This window comes from Symphalangus syndactylus, chromosome 5, assembly GCF_028878055.3.
Source record: "Symphalangus syndactylus isolate Jambi chromosome 5, NHGRI_mSymSyn1-v2.1_pri, whole genome shotgun sequence".
Lineage (NCBI taxonomy): Eukaryota > Metazoa > Chordata > Mammalia > Primates > Hylobatidae > Symphalangus > Symphalangus syndactylus.
In genome coordinates, this window is record NC_072427.2 from 152944104 (window position 1) to 152961286 (window position 17183).

The 17183-nt window shown below is 36.9% G+C and overlaps 1 protein-coding gene across 4 annotated transcripts in view; it reads left to right on the forward strand.

Moving 5' to 3' along the window:
• Window positions 1-17183, forward strand: part of DCP1B (decapping mRNA 1B) — a 68350-nt gene that overhangs the window by 32086 nt on the left and 19081 nt on the right. For 3 of the 4 annotated variants that reach the window (XM_055281128.2, XM_055281129.2, XM_063639900.1), the window contains 2 exons: window positions 11460-11526; window positions 14820-14955. In XM_055281128.2, coding sequence (XP_055137103.1) covers window positions 11460-11526; window positions 14820-14955 — 203 coding nt within the window. Of the gene's footprint in view, window positions 1-11459; window positions 11527-14000; window positions 14432-14819; window positions 14956-17183 lie in introns of those variants that run through there. The other variant, XM_063639901.1, reaches the window with a different exon arrangement.

Here is a 17183-nt window from a genome sequence, read left to right on the forward strand (position 1 = left end):
CCATTGCACTCCAGCCTGGGTGACAGAGCGAGACTCTGAAAGCACGTGTCCACACAAAGACTTTTACACAAATGCTCAAAGCAGTTTTATTCATAATAGCAAAAAAATCTGGTAATAACCTGGATACCCGTTAATAGTTACATAGATGAACAAATTTTGGTATATAATAATAGAACACTACTCAGCAATAAAAAGAAATGAACTACTGATATATTCAACAACATGAATTAATTTCAGAAACATGTTCAGCAAAGCAAGCCATCTATGAAAGAGGATATACTGTACAACCCCATCTATGAAAGAGGATATACTGTACGACCCCATCTATGAAAGAGGATATACTGTACGACCCCATCTATGAAAGAGGATATACTGTACGACCCCATCTATGAAAGAGGATATACTGTACGACCCCATCTATGAAAGAGGATATACTGTACGACCCCATCTATGAAAGAGGATATACTGTACGACCCCATCTATGAAAGGATATACTGTATGACCCCATCTATGAAAGAGGATATACTGTATGACCCCATCTATGAAAGAGGATATACTGTATGACCCCATTTATATGAAGTTTAAGAACAGGCAAAACTAATCTAGGGTGATAGAAGTAGAAAATTGGTTGTCTCTGCTGGGGCTGGTGGTGGAAGTGGGGTGTGGTTGTTGACTGGAAAAGAGTGATAAAAATATTTTATATCTTCTTTTCAGTGTTGGTTACATAAGAGTGTTTTATTGCCAACTCACTGAGCAGAACACTTTAAGATCTGTGCATTTTCTTGTACATAAATGATTCTTCAGTGTAAGAAAGTAGAAATAATTGAACCTTATAAAAGAAGTATTTAAATAAATGAATATTTAAGGATAATTTTCCCTTCTTTATTTTCCTGACATTTATTAACCAGTGTTTCTGCTAACCCTGATCTCTGCTGTGTTGGTTAGAATATTACACTAACTCTTATTACTTTGCGTCTTGGCTTTTTCAACCTGGAAATAAAGCAGTCCTTGTTCTAAAACACATCTTCAGTACTTTAAACCAACATGATACCAAAAGCTTGATGTCAGCTGAAAGCCCCAAGTAATGTGAGGTAATAGAAATAGTTGAGTCTGCGTTTCTAGTTTCCAGATCAGTGAGAAGGCTATGCCCCCTTTCTCTGGGGTGCGACATCTGCTTTCTCCGCATGGTCAGAGAAGCAGGGTTTCTTTTTGCCAAAAATATGGAAACCTGTGCAACTTAATATTTTTCCTGAGTGGAAGGAATTAACCTTCCACCTCTCTCTTGAGAGTCAATTTTTTAAAATGTCAATTTCCTAGCAAAGAGGAGCCTTAGCATCTATTCTGCAGTGCTTTCTCTAGAATGAAATGTATAAAAACAATACAGTTTAAAAATATAATAGTAGATATTTTCTTGGTGGCTATTATAGAACATCTTATGAAGTATAAACTTGATTTTCTTCCAAAGCTCCAAAGTTGAAGTGTACCTGTATATACCCATAGTAAATAATAGCAGTAAGAAAGTCAAATTTAGAGAACAATGATGAGTCATAATTTGGAAACAATATTGCTCACTATACTTAGAATGCATTTTGTGAAACGTTTTCTCTGCCACTGTGTTACCATTAATTAATTGGTTGCTAATTATCTAGGCTATTGAGAAGGCAGTGGCATGGATAATAAATTACAGGCCCCTTATGGGCAGAGACCATATCTTACATTTTACTTATATTCTGTGGTGCCAAATAAACACAGAAAATAAACAGATTTAGATAAGAAATAGACATGTACAGTGTACCTAACAAAATTCACAAATCACTTATAGTCTAGAATTGTTATATATGTGTGTGTGTGTATATATATATATATATATATATATATCTGATGATTTTGTGTAGCATCTGGAACATCAGAATGCGTAAGACAAAGCTTTGAAGATACGCTGCTTGGAGTGATGAAGCAGGAGTCACAAAGTTGTCGAGCTTTCCAAAATGTTTTCCTGTTTCCCACTTCGTGGTAGAGACTGAGAATACACCTCTCCAACGAAGGCAAACCAGTAGCCACAGCTGAACTGTGTGATTCACCCTCTCTATGGCTGAGCATGCTAACAGATCTGTGCTTTTTAAGCTTTCTCCTAGGCTTGAGGCTACATGGAGGAATAAAAGCTCTTCCAACTTAACAAATTCTAAGACTTGGAGACTTTGTTACGTCTCTTCTTAACCTTGCAATCAGTTTAGGCAATGATTACAAAAGCAATTTGGAAAGTTAAAAGTGAACTCTGTGTAAATTTATTACCAAGTAAATGAAAGACACATTATCTGCCCATAGATAATTGAGGGTTGTTTTCCATTCTGGGATATTTATTGGCATATTGATAGTCACAAATAGTAGTTCTTAATCTTCTGTGAGTCACAAATCCCTATGAGAATCTGAAGACTTTTCTTCTTCCTTTTTTTCCTTCATTTCTTCCTTCTTTACTTCCTACTTTCCTTCCTCCCCCTCCCTCCCTCCCTCTCCCCCTTTCCTCAAATATATTTGCTTGACTACTGTGTGCCAGACATTGTTTTAGAGGATCTATGCTTTGCACTTTTTCACCTCCCAAAATTTGCATATATACATGATATTTTGCATATAGTTTTAGGGATTTTATTGAACCCCTAAAGCTCTCTAGGGTCAAGAAACTAATATTTAAAGTAACTATATGGCTAAAAATACTTGACATTCTTACTAGGCAAAAACTTAGTATTTGCAGGAATAACAGAATACGTTTCTCTTCGGGATCTGCCCAGCAAGACAAGACCTTAAAGTAGAGTCATTCAAATCATGAGCAGTATGGAATGGGAGCTGAGGAATTTGACATTCCATATTTAGTCAGAATAGGTAAACTATACAGTCCTGAGGCTCTTTTACTGTATGTGAGAGGAGTGGTTAGTTGCGTTAGAAACTTTCAAGGACTCCTTTTAAGCCTACACTTAATGAGAAAGAAAGAAGAGCCACCAAAATTTAAAAATTATAATGTGGTCACTGAATCTTACTTTGTATCTCTAAGTCTCCTTTGCCATTCTGACTGAAAAATTGATCTATTTATTATGCACCATTGCTTAGAGAGCTAATGTGTTAATATATGATAAAGGGTTATACATCTACTGTGACTTGAGTGATGAAACTTGTCACTCTGACCTTTAATCCAGAATTACTTTTTTGTTCTCCGTCAGTACACCACTTAGGCTGAAAGGAAGGGATCTAAACTCTAAAGAAGACTATCCATCTAAAGAACTGGTGTTCTGCCAGTTAAAGAAGGCTCTGAAAAATCTCAAGTAAAGCAGAATTTCATTCTTGAGCCTTGTGGTATCTCTGGATTTTGTATTTCTGTTTTTCTGTGTGTTGAGTTGTGACACCAGATATTCCTTGAAACACACACATAAGCAGATACACAGTGTGGGTAAACAACCCTTCTCTTCACCCTGACCACCCAATTAACACAGTTTCTACTGTTCCATCATAACTGCCAGGGGACTCATGGAGGGAACCTTCATGTGAATATATACATTTCTTATGTAACTTAACAATCTGACATGCTGAAGTGAGGAAAAACCCATGTGGCAAAGTCATCTATGGTGATTTACAGCTGCTGCAAAGCAAAGTCACTTGTTTTATCCTGAACCGTAAAGACTATCAAGGTTCTCGGCTTGACCAAGAAAACATAGTAATGCTATTCAGATTCATACACTGCATCTGTGGCTTGGACATGCGGTGCATTTTATATTCTGTGTTTAAGAGAGCCCAGTTTAGCATGGTGGAAGTCTAAATCTTGGCAGAGAAAAGCTAGGTTCCAAAACATTTTCTTAAATGCTTAATAAGGAAAGCATCTTTTAGTTTCCCTACCCTTTATCTATAGTAAGTGGTCATTATGGCTATATCATGTTTATTCTTTTAGATTCTATGTTTTATATTACTAATTGTCCAAAAATCATTTAGTAAATAGTTTCAAATAATCAAGTTCTGGAATCAAAGTAAATTTACCGCTTAACCCACAGAAGGAAAAATTATGGGTTTTGAAGAAGGAAAACAATTTTGGCCAAGAACTTGTATTAGAATTACCTTATATATAGCCTGAGAGCTCTTATTTCATATAGAACCAAAACACAATTTAACTGTTTAAACATAAAGGGTTTTTGGAAAGAGTCTTTTGGAAAGTAGTATCTCCTATGTCTGTATTCACAGATTAAGGTAAAAATGAAAAAATAAAGAAACTCTGACTTTTCTTTAATCAGGAAGTAGCACTAGGCTCCTTTGGCTAGACTACTGCTATGTCAAATTGTAGAAATATTTCTGTGATCATGTGTTTTATAGTTAGGCTATTTTCAGCAGAGCTATTCCTATCATTGTTAAACACTCGATTAAATCATCTGGTTCAAATATGAAGAAGTCTGTTCTTCATTGGAACAAATTTTTGACCTGTAGAAATATTCTGTTTTAAAAATTAGCTTAAGCATAAATAGGTATGTTTAAACATAACTTTCTCAAAAACTGTGATTATAGGAGACTGGACATATTTCTATACATTGAGATTCACTTATGGTAGTAGACTGTCAATGTGTTGCTGGAATAATTGACATGCATATAAATCTTACATTTTTCAGATCATTTAGGTACTTATATATGTAAGCTTGGGATTACCATTATCAAACACGACTGGAATATGAATATCTTAGATTTTCTGGTAGACCAGAGTACTGTTAGTTATTATTTGTCCTTTGTTTTTCCATAATGAAGAGAAATGCATATGATTTTGCAGAATTGTTGCATCCTTTGAGCTCTTAGTTGCCAGTGCCTAACAAGTAGTCAATCAGGAAGAATGATATATGGTAGAGTTGTAATAATAAATACACATTAAACGAGTACATTAGTGTCTACATAGTGCTGGATCAATCGAAATATACAGTCTTCGGGAGCTCATATCCTAATGACAGACTCCCATCAACATTACTTAAGCATAGGAAGGTAAAGTGTTTGAAGCAAAATAAACTCTCAGTGAAGGTTGAAGGAGAACAAAAGTGGTGATGTGAGGAGACTGTCCATGCTGAAATCTCTGGTAGAAGGTGTAATCAATTGATAGAGAATTCTAGCATATCTAGTCCACATGTTGAATTATTCCAGGAAGTGATAATTATTGATATCAGCAATTACAAGGGTTATTGATGGTAGAAGAGCTTGAAGTCTTAGATTTCATTTCAACTCAGCAAGTATTTGTTGAATGTCTGCACATGCTGGTTGCTGTGCTGGGTGTATTAACAAAGTCCTCCCCTCCAGGAGCTTATAGTCTAGTGGAGGGAACAGATTTATAAATGCTTAATTTATTACCTTTTTTAGTACAAGGATATACAAAACTACAGGAGCAAAGAAAAAGTTGGGACTGTTTATTCCTAGAGGAGTGAGAAAGCCTGGGTCTTCAAGGATGAGTAGAGAGAAGGAAAAGATGTATCAGGGACTCCCTGCATGATATTTGTGGCCAAGGAGATTTTGAAATTTATCAGCAAGATTATGAACAAATGAAAATATAAATTTAAGTGGCCAACAAAGCAGAATAAGTTGTTTCTATTTATATTTGTTATAAACTATAGACTTTTCTGCTTCCTAATTTTTAAAAGTTTATTTACTCTGTTATATCTCTTAGATTAAAGGAACAAATAAAACTAGGAAATTAGTGTATGATGAAAAAGATCCCATATGGCCTCCGGTACACCTGAGGGTAGCAGATGACCACAGGGTTCCCAGTTTGGGAAGATAATGATCTCTGGGAAGATTAGGAAGATTGAATGATATAAAATGAATCCATTATAAGTTAAAACTTTCTAAAAGATTAAATCCATCTTTTACTGGGAAAGTAATAAATTCTCATTTATAGTTGGAGAGTACATATTAATTTAATCCAAATTAGTATAATGCTTTAATTAAGAGAGTTTTGTTTGTTTTTAATGGCGTCAACTTTCTAATAACGTTAATTTATTTAGAAAGGGGAAGGTTGTTTCTACTGTGTCCCCCAAAATGTTCATGAGTATTAGTCACACATAAAGTAGAAACTGCTTCTCATCTGCTTTGAACCTTCCATTATTCCCAGGTCATGGGATCGCTGATTTGTGAGGTGCAGTAAAACCATGTCATATGAAAAGAAGCAGACCAGGGGCCAAAGATAACAGTGCTATGTAGACTCTCAGTGGCCAGTGAAGATTTTGTTTCACAAGATTGTGTCCGTGTTTGGTCAGTAAAGCTAAGGCGGAAGGTGAATGGAAGAACATTACTTTAAAGGCATTAGAGAACATACCGGAGGACAGCGTTTGGAGTGCAAACATTCCAAATGGGGAAGAAGTACAGAATCCGCACAGAGCCGGCCAGACACAGCCTGGGTTTCCCATCTATGGATGCCAGCACACAGGCAGCGTCATTGCTGCTCGAGTGTTTACTGCTGTGAAAACACTGCCACTACCAGAAAGCTTAATTCCCTTCTTCTTTCTTCTCTGTCTTTTTCTCCCTCTCCCTCCCTCCCTTCCTCACTGATCTCCCCCCTCCCTTCATTCCATCCTTCTTTTTTTCCTTTTGAGAGTCCATGTGAACTTTGGTTTAAAAAGACTAATTCCAGTCTTTTATAACCAAGCCTAGAACTCAATCCAATATGTAAAAACAAATTTGAATGCTTCATCTATTTCATTGGAAAGGCTGGGGGGAAGGGCATGTTTTAGGGGAAACAGATTAAACCAAGAAAAATGACTTTGGCTAGCTTATTTAGCCTTGTTAGACCACAGATTCCTCATTGGTGAAATAGGTTCTTGAACTGCATGCTTCTTACCTGACTTCTGGCTCTAAAATTTCATGGTTCTATTTTTCTGTTTTTTTTTTTTTTTTAAATATCTTGGGATCTTTCAAACGCCTAGTAGCTGTGTGTGCATGTGTACTACCATATGCTAGTAACTAGTCATCATCAATATGGTCAAATTTATTAAAGCTTGATCTAGATAAACGGTACAGTAAATCAAGAAACATTATATTTGAATGAAGTCTCAGAAACAAATGTTTACACAAATATATGATTAGATATTCTCCTTCCTTACATTGAAAATACTATTCTACTCTTGTGAGAAAGACTTCATGAAAGGAGTGGAGTTTGAAGGAATTTTAAATTTTGGTATATCCTTAGATGCCCAGAAGAGGTTTGTGTAATTTAACACTACCACGTTTCCATGGCTTTCCAAGTAAAAAGAGGGAACTTAAATGCCTTCCTTGCTGAATGCTAAGAAAAACATATTTCCCTATCCTTTTAAGAGGAATTAGTGAAATTATATTAGAAAAAACATTACCAGATCAGATATCCTGCCTATTTAAATTTTACCCATGTAATTATGTGTGTATCGTCCACTTCCTAATTGAATGGATATATATCTTCTTTTAAAAATTTACACAGACATTATCACGTGTCCTCATTAGACGATTACAAGCTATCATTCATGATTTAGAGTTGTATGGTATTTGGGTAAAATATAAAACAAATTATAAATATCTTAAAAGAACAGATCGAACAGAAATATTTATTAGGAACATAAACAAGATGAGGCAAATCCCCAAAGAACATGCAAAATGAACTAATGCACCATGCTAATAAGAATCAAAGGGTTACAAATGAAAATGTGCATTTGAGTGACGCTGACACTGCCTTTAATGGCCCCTTAACTAGCCTCTTCAAATTTGACCAGCTTTTGATTTTTCCACTGAAGAAATTTAAAAAGAAAATACCACTATTGAATATAATCAGCTTGCTCTCTGCCTTGTCTTTGTGGACCTACAAAATCCAGACATGAAGTCTATATGGAAATTTTGATCTCCCTGATCTTTCTGACAGAATTAAAAGGAAAGTAAAAGATTGGTGTTTTATTATGTAAAGGCAGTATTGCATTGCCTGTTGCCTCAAACATCACTTTTTTTCAATGGAGAATTTCCAAAGAACGGCATAAACCAAGATAGTGCAGTTACAGGAAAAATTTTACAACGGTGTGTGGTAAATCCTGATTAAATATGGAGAGATGAGTTCTTAGAGTGAGGAAGTCACATTCTAGGTATCATTAGGATATTTAGAGTAAATTTCAACATGTTTTTCCTACTCTTTATTTCGCTTTAGGGTTTCTTACCTCCAGGAGAGATGTAGAAATAGTTGAGTTGAGCTTCATGCACCAAAGTACCCTTAAACTTGACCTCCATGTCGGCAGACAGGTGGCTGGGAAGCGGCTGGTATGCAGGCATACCAGGCTGAACAAAGGCTCGAAGCATTGTGAATTTCCAGATGTATATTAATTGGTTGATTTTTAAAGCTAAATAATTATCCTGCTCACGATCTCTTGTAATTTTTTAAAACCCAGAAGCCATTCCTTCAGTAACATTTCAGTGCCACAAAAGTTTACACGGCCATGTCATATCGCTGCAAGTTTAAGTTACAGTAAAATTACTTTTAAGTCTTAGAATTCTAAAAAACAAAACAAAACACCTTCTTGCTTGATTCTTTTCAACCTTGTATTTTCGTCTTCCCTGCTCTGCTCCCTGCCTATGTAGGGATGGGCCTCTCACCCAGTGGCTTTACGGGAAAACTTGGATTGAAATGTGAACTTCATGGTTTCTGTCAGCCTGTCAGCTCATCACCTCCCTAAGGCATGATGATCTCTGGTTTTTATATATCTCCACAGACTGCTTCGATAGACCCTCTTGTGTGGAAGAGTGATAGGTTTGTCCAGGGGTTGGTAGACCTTAGGGCTAAGAGGCAGGAAACTTGGAATGCGTACTTCAATGGAATTCACAGCCTCTTTCCCAGGGGAATGCAGCTCAAGTTGCAAAACTATTTTAGGGAGAAGAAAGTTAGTCCCAGTTCTGCATTTTATCTTGGTGCCACTTTTTGGTAGCCAGAACTCTTGGTTAATTTTTTCCCCCCTTGGCTATTTAAATTTTCTGTCCAGACTAAACTGGGATCAAAAGAGTTATCTCAAAATAATCTCATTTTAATTTTCGAAGCCATGTTGCTTTGGAGATAAATGGTTGGGTCCTAAAGAAGTCTTCACAATGTCTTAAATAATTACTGCAAACTCAGTCTTTCCTTCATTTTGCTTTGACGTTTGAAAGATGTTCCATAGCATTTTCCCTCCCTAAATCTGCATTTCAGTTATCTCGTGGTGATGACAATGTCAAACTGCTTTTCTATTTGTATCAACAGTTTTCTTGGTATCCCATCCTTACGAAAGCCTAATTCCTTATGTCAGATGCTACAAACGTATAACATCAAACAAAAGATACCAGAATATTCTTACTAATAGAGCCTATTCATGAGACAACAGTGGCCGTTTTCCTCTGCCATTGGGCCTCGTGTTTCTGAGTTATGCTCTGTTTTCCTCCCTTACTGCCACCTTTCTCCTTTGATAGTTTTGGAAAAGTCAGTCTTCAAGGAAAGAAAACTTACACTATAACCAAAAAAATAGGCCAGGCTCCTAGTTTTGTAACTAAGGTTAAAGTCACCAAGACACACAAACATATTCAGATTTATTAAGTGGTTGAACGTCAGTGATCCAATCTGCTTTGACTTCAAGAACGTGAGGGTAGGCAGGTTAGTGTAGGAATCTGTGCAGGGAATTAGAGTAGGGAATTACTGTTGATGGACTGGAAGCAGCCTTGAATATGAAGTTTCAAGATACACATTCAGTGATCTTGAGATGAAAGAATTTTGTTTTGATGTAAAAGCCCTCATAGCACATGGGCTTCAGAACTCAGATGTTCTTAAAAAAAAAAAAAAAAAGTCAGTATACCAAGAAGGAAAATGTGTACGTATTTCCATCTAAGAGAGTAAGATGGTTCTGTTCAAGGAAAAGCTGGAATTTTTTCCCCTACTTCCCCCCCACTTCACATGCAGGTATGTAAGATAAAAGATTTCTGGTACACTGATAATTGCAAAACCAAAGTTTAAAGCCCTATTGCCACCTTTTGGCAAGTTAGTAATTCAGATTCATAGGTTCCTCTTTAAGATACCTGCTTAAAATAGCACTGTAAAGACATTTCTTGTACCTTTTGATATCTGAATCATTACTGACAAGAAGCAGAAATTCCATGCCCAGACATTGGTCAGGTAAGAGGGGAAAAAAGATGTAGTTAGAATATCACAGCTGTTTTAACAGCAAAATACTATTAGTATAATTATGTGTTTGGAAAGTTTGAATTTAAAATCTTTTTCCCCTTTTAAAAACATGTTTTGTTGGTTTTCATTGCCCTATCATAATATTGTTGCTATTTTCAGTGAAGATTTTTTAAATGTATATGTAGTTAATGCATTATTTAGATGATTAATGCCATCAGATCCTCAACTAGATATTTATAAATGTCTTTTGGAGCTGTTTCAGCCTTTGCTATAAAAATGATACAGATAGGCACATATTAAAGTATACAACTTATTTGAACATTATTGAATGAATCAATAGCAGGTATATTATGTCACAGTTTCTTTCATTACTAAATGATGAAATCACAGTCATATCTAATCTTTCAGCAGTTGTAAATTTTCTGTACCATTTTGAAGCCAGAGATTTATTATTAAATTTTATTTTTTCCAGTGGCCTATCCGTAACTTATAGCTTACAAAGCCAATTTCTCAGTTAACATGTTTCTGAGAGAAGGAGAAGGGGAGGGAGGCTTCTAGGCATAATTTGAGTATCAGGTTTCTGAATATTTAAAAATAAAGATGAAATGTGTTTATGAAATGTGCAAATGGAGTGTAGAAACAATGATATCTCGAAGCCAGGAAGTTTAGAAATTGTGGTTTCATTTTCAATCTGTATTCATTTGCTTAAGAAGATTTTACCAAATGCCTATTGTGTTCAGGTGCTATATTTTTAAGCAGAACACAGTTTATTCGATACGTGTGGGTGCGTGTCTTTGCACAAAACCACCACAGATTTCTCTGTGGACTTAAATTTTGATGCTTTTTTTTTTTTTTTTTTGAGACAGATTTTCGCTCTTTTCATCCAAGCTGGAGTCCAATGGCGCGATCTTGGCTCACAGCAACCTCCACCTCCCAGGTTCAAGCGATTCTCCTGCCCTCTGCATCCCGAGTAGCTGAGATTATGGGTGCCCGCCACCATGCCTGGCTAATTTTTTTGTATTTTTAGTAGAGATGGGGTTTCACCATGTTGGCCAGGCTGGTCTTGAATGCCTGACCTCAGGTGATCCCAAAGTACTGGGATTACAAGTGTGAGCCACTGTGCCTGGCTCGATGCTGTATTTTTAAGCTTTAACCCCAATGATTGCTTTTATTTATTCAATAATTATTGAATAAATCAGTTTAACACATAGATTATTATGCATTTAAGATGGAAAGGAGATTTTTTTTCTATTTTGTAGTTTTGAAGACACTCATAATTTGTTTGATGTGTTTTTTGCAGTGTCCATCTATGGAATTTGGTTTTATGATAAGGAAGAATGCCAAAGAATTGCAGAGCTTATGAAAAAGTAAGTACTAAAAGGCTAAGTATTTTTCAGGACCTGGTGCTTTTGTTTGTATTTCTAAGTGTATGTAACTATACTACAGTCTTCACAGAATATATCTCCCACAGCAGTCCTTTTCACAGTGGTTAGGCAGACATTTAGTATTAATTAATAAATGAAAACTAGACGTAAGAACAACTTGCCGCGTTTTCACTACATAATATTTATCATCTGGAATGACTCATTTTTTCCTGTGTGTGAAATATATATGAATTGTTCCAGATGGCCATTTTCTTTAATATTTTCATTTGTAAATTAGCAATTTTTTGCTTTGAAAAGTTATCAATATGCCTGTTGGTAAAAAGAACATTCAGAGCCATCCTAAAAGTCTGCTCCAGATTCTGTAAAATCTTTCATTTCCTTCCTCCCCCAAACGCTTTCCTTTAACTGTGTATACATGTTTGTGGGAGCTCAGAATTTCCTCCCATGTCTCAGACACTGAGTTAAGGTAGTCTTTATTTTCTGTCTCCTTAGAAATTGCTGAGTTACTATTAGCTTAGTGATCAGTCGACTCTCTCTCTCTTCCTTGTTACTGGTCTCTTTCTTTTAATCTTATGATACCTTGTGATTTGTCCCATTCTGCATTTTGGGCAACTTTAAAATTGCTGTCTGACTTTCCCACTCTTGGCTTCCCTGATTGCACTGAAGGAGGAGGGCTTGCTCTCTGCTCTGCAATTGGTTGACTGATCAATTTTGGAGCCCAGGGCTGCTCACTGTGAGGCAGTTATTTCCCTGCCATTTATGGGGATGGGTAAGAGCCTCAGAGTGAGATGAGTTTCCTGCACGTGCTGTGTCACAGCCTGGGACTGGACTCAGCCAAGCACATAGGATGGCTGCTGCCACATGGGTATGACACTGTAGCTCTGTGTGCAAAAGAATTGGTCCCCACTTTTAAATCCTGGGGCAATGAAATGACTAGAAAGTGACTCACGGAAGTGAAAAACAGGGAGCACCTTTTAAGAAATGAGATGGATCCCTGAGAGTCTAGCTAGAGATAGCTAATTTCAGGGGGGTTCCTGAGAGTCCAGCTAGAGATAGCTAATTTCAGGTTGGGTTCCTGAGAGTCCAGCTAGAGATAGCTAATTTCAGGTTGGGTTCCTGAGAGTCCAGCTAGAGATAGCTAATTTCAGGTTGGGTTCCTGAGAGTCCAGCTAGAGATAGCTAATTTCAGGTTGGGTTCCTGAGAGTCCAGCTAGAGATAGCTAATTTCAGGTTGGGTTCCTGAGAGTCCAGCTAGAGATAGCTAATTTCAGGTGGGGTTCCTGAGAGTCCAGCTAGAGATAGCTAATTTCAGGTTGGGTTCCTGAGAGTCCAGCTAGAGATAGCTAATTTCAGGTTGGGTTCCTGAGAGTCCAGCTAGAGATAGCTAATTTCAGGTTGGGTTCCTGAGAGTCCAGCTAGAGATAGCTAATTTCAGGTGGGGTTCCTGAGAGTCCAGCTAGAGATAGCTAATTTCAGGTGGGATTCCTGAGAGTCCAGCTAGAGATAGCTAATTTCAGGTGGGGTTCCTGAGAGTCCAGCTAGAGATAGCTAATTTCAGGTGGGGTTCCTGAGAGTCCAGCTAGAGATAGCTAATTTCAGGTGGGGTTCCTGAGAGTCCAGCTAGAGATAGCTAATTTCAGGTTGGGTTCCTGAGAGTCCAGCTAGAGATAGCTAATTTCAGGTGGGGTTCCTGAGAGTCCAGCTAGAGATAGCTAATTTCAGGTTGGGTTCCTGAGAGTCCAGCTAGAGATAGCTAATTTCAGGTGGGGTTCCTGAGAGTCCAGCTAGAGATAGCTAATTTCAGGTGGGGTTCCTGAGAGTCCAGCTAGAGATAGCTAATTTCAGGTGGGGTTCCTGAGAGTCCAGCTAGAGATAGCTAATTTCAGGTGGGGTTCCTGAGAGTCCAGCTAGAGATAGCTAATTTCAGGTGGGGTTCCTGAGAGTCCAGCTAGAGATAGCTAATTTCAGGTGGGGTTCCTGAGAGTCTAGCTAGAGATAGCTAATTTCAGGTGGGGTTCCTGAGAGTCCAGCTAGAGATAGCTAATTTCAGGTTGGGTTCCTGAGAGTCCAGCTAGAGATAGCTAATTTCAGGTTGGGTTCCTCAGAGTCCAGCTAGAGATAGCTAATTTCAGGTTGGGTTCCTGAGAGTCTAGCTAGAGATAGCTAATTTTTAGGTAACTAGCTCAAGGTGCAGGTGGTGATTAAGTGTATTCAAACTGGTATTTACCACCATAACAACCAGTTCCTAGAACATTCGTTTTACTGTAAATTGTGCAGTGGATAATAATGGTAGGATTTCATACAGATTAAAAAATACCCTGTAGCTCAGCTAAGAGGCCATGTTAAAATTGTCAGCATTCTGCAGTAATTACCTAACAGCTCGGGCAGGAAATTGATTATTTACTAGCAATAAGCAGCCAATTTGTGTGGATTCAGACCCCCTCCCCAGTTAGAATTAAGTCTCTCAGTAAGTACTCAGATCTTTGTTACCATAAACTTCATGGCAATAATAAGAATGTGAGCTGAAAGTCACAGCACATAAGGGGAAAGTATATTTTCCTCGACATCACCTAGCAGCATATAGGAGCAATCTGGTCTCTCTTCTGTATTGTTTTCCAGGCAACAGAAGAACTCCTCGTTGCTCTAAGTGGTTTTTTAAATGGCCCCTCTTCTCCGAATTAGAATGGAATCTTTACCATGTTTTGAAACTGCCAGAGAACTACAGGATTTGAGTTGCCAGAATCAACCTTGCTTTGACTTCAAGGCAGTCTGTAAAGTTCCTCAGTATTTCAGAACTCTAAATTGGGTTTCCTTAGCAACTAATGAGAGCATCCTTTAGAATGCACTGTGTGAGGAGTTGGCAGACTCTTCTCAAAGGGACCAGAGAGTGAGTATTTTAAGCTTTGCAGTCCATAGGATTTCTGTTCCGACTATAGAATTCTGCCCTTGTAATGCGAAAGCAGCCATAAACAACATGTAAACAAAGGAGCATGGCTGTGTTTGTGAGCTTGGCTGTGTTTGTGACTTTCTTTACAAACACAGGTGGTGGGCTGGACTTGGCCTGCAGATTTGCTGACCCCTACCCTAGATTCATCTGTGTAGTCATTGAATTGAGGACCTCAACTCTCATTTTTCTCCTTTAAATTCCTAAGCAAGCTTATTTCTAATATGGTTGTAACAGGATGAAAACAACTAGGTGAGAATTGGGATGGTTTTAAACATTGTTTGTGTTGAATTGGTTTTTCTTATGTGGATTTTCCCCTCTGTTCTTCTAGCCTAACTCAGTATGAACAGTTGAAAGCCCATCAGGGAACTGGAGCAGGAATTTCCCCAATGATCCTCAATTCAGGAGAGGGCAAAGAAGTAGACATTTTACGAATGCTCATCAAGGCCAAAGATGAATACACAAAGGTGAGTATTTGCCCTTCCTTGTGATACATACACACTTCAATTCCGCAGTGGGAATATTCTTGTTTAGCAAGACTCGGTGCTGTGGGTGCTGTTCCTTCCACCAAACAAAATTATATCACAAACAAAAAATCTTTATTTGTAATACAGATTTTTTATAAGCTAAAGAAAACTGTTTGCCTTTAAGTGGATTAAAAAATAGCCTGAGAAATCAGTAGCCTTCATATATACAATAGCCTTCATATATATAATAGCCTTCATATATACAACTTGTAGTAAGTCTTATAGACTTACTGCAAGACCCCAATTTACAGTAGCAACAAATGAATATAAAATTGCTTGCAATAAAATTCACGAGAAATGGGCAAAACCTATATAAAGAAAATGTTTAAAAACTCCTGAAAGGCATAAAAATAGACTTGAACAAATGGAAATATACGCCCTGTTGTTGGATAAGATGGTTCAACATAAAGCTCTTAGAAAAAAATCTCTACATTTAAGGTGATTGCTAAATAAATACCACTGGTTTCTTTTCCCCTCCCCTCCCCACTTCTCCCTTACTCTCTGATCTAGACAAGTTGAGTGTAAGGCTCATGGGAAGAAATATGCAAGAAAGAATAGCTGGGAAAATCCTGGCAAAGAAGAGTGATATTAGTAGGGGTTGGAGATGGGGAAGATGAGTGAGGGGATGGAGTGAGCTCTCCCTGATTTTAGAACATTGAAGTCTAAACATTTCAAACTGTATGGTGCTGATGCTATTGATACCTAACAGCCCAATTGACCAATGGGACAGATTTAAGATTCTAAGTCTAGGATTAAATCCAATTGTATATGAAATCTAGGATATGATAAAGATGATGATCTCAAGTCAGCTATTTAAGTGAATTCCTAAATAAATGGTGTTGGGGCAACTGGTAGCCATTTGGAAAAATACAGAATTCAGTCTATACCTTACAACATACACCAGGATAAATTCCAAATGTATTAGAAATTTAAATGTAAAAATATAATGATTCCAGTACCAGAAGAAAATTTGTATGGATTTCTTTATAATCTAGGAAAAGAGAAATCTTTCAATTATGCCATAAAACCCAAAAGCAATTAATTAAACTACATAAAAATAAAAAACATTTTACAAGGTTTAAATACAACAAGCAAATAGAAAGATATAAAAACAACTGAGAAAAAAATTGTTTACACCAGAATTACAGGAAGGTTATTTTATGAAGAGCTCCTAAAAATTAAGAAGTACAAGATTAACACTAGAAAAATGGGCAAAAAATAAAATTTTTTAAAAATTATAGAATTTGGAAACTAGCTGAAATAAATGTAATTGAATATCATATTGTGACATAATTACTTAGAAAAAAATTAGAGTGACTTCAAAACCCGCTGCTTGAACTGAACACTCTTAGTGGGTTATATTTTAAGGACAAAAAGAACTGCAAGAAATTATAAACTTCATTCGTTGGTTTTGTTGTTTGTAGTAATGTTGGCATTTTAATTTTTCTACTGTTGTGGATATAAATAAATATGAAATTAGATAAACATGGTTGGAACCAAAACCTTAGTGTAAGGGGAAAAAAATCAAATCTAATAAGTTAAAACTATATAAGATTAAGTGGAAATATCAGAATTAGTTCATGTTTTGTTTCTTAGATATAGAAAGAAAAAATAGAGTTTCTCACTCTTGCCCTGAAAGGACATAAAAATGAAAGTGACTAACTCAGTAGCAGTAAGCATCTATATCACCCAGAGTGTTATTTCTAAATATTACTTCCTTCCAAAAGATGTCAGGGCTCTTCAAAGAAATTTCTGATTCCAGGTCTGGAATAGTAAAACCAATAGGGTCATGTGAAAGGGCACAGAAATCAGCTTCAAGGACACTCACCAGAGCATCAAATTCTAACATCAACAGGAATGACTACAGTGGATTAAAACACATTGAATGTATAAAAATCTATGAGTTCATGGTAATGAGAAAGAGAACAAGCAAACCAAACGTATAAAACCAAGCAAAATAATTATTAGTTATCCATTTGAAGGTGCTAAGGTACCAACTCCTTCCTCTGAAAATTGATAATTAATGGGAATGAATTAAGCTTTTATCCTGCCTGCCCTAAAGGGACTATATCTCAGAGTAATCAAACAGCCCTGGTCAATGAGGGAGAGCTCTTCGCTACCAGAGAATTCCAGCTAGTACATGTGGATGGAATAATAGAACTTAAAGA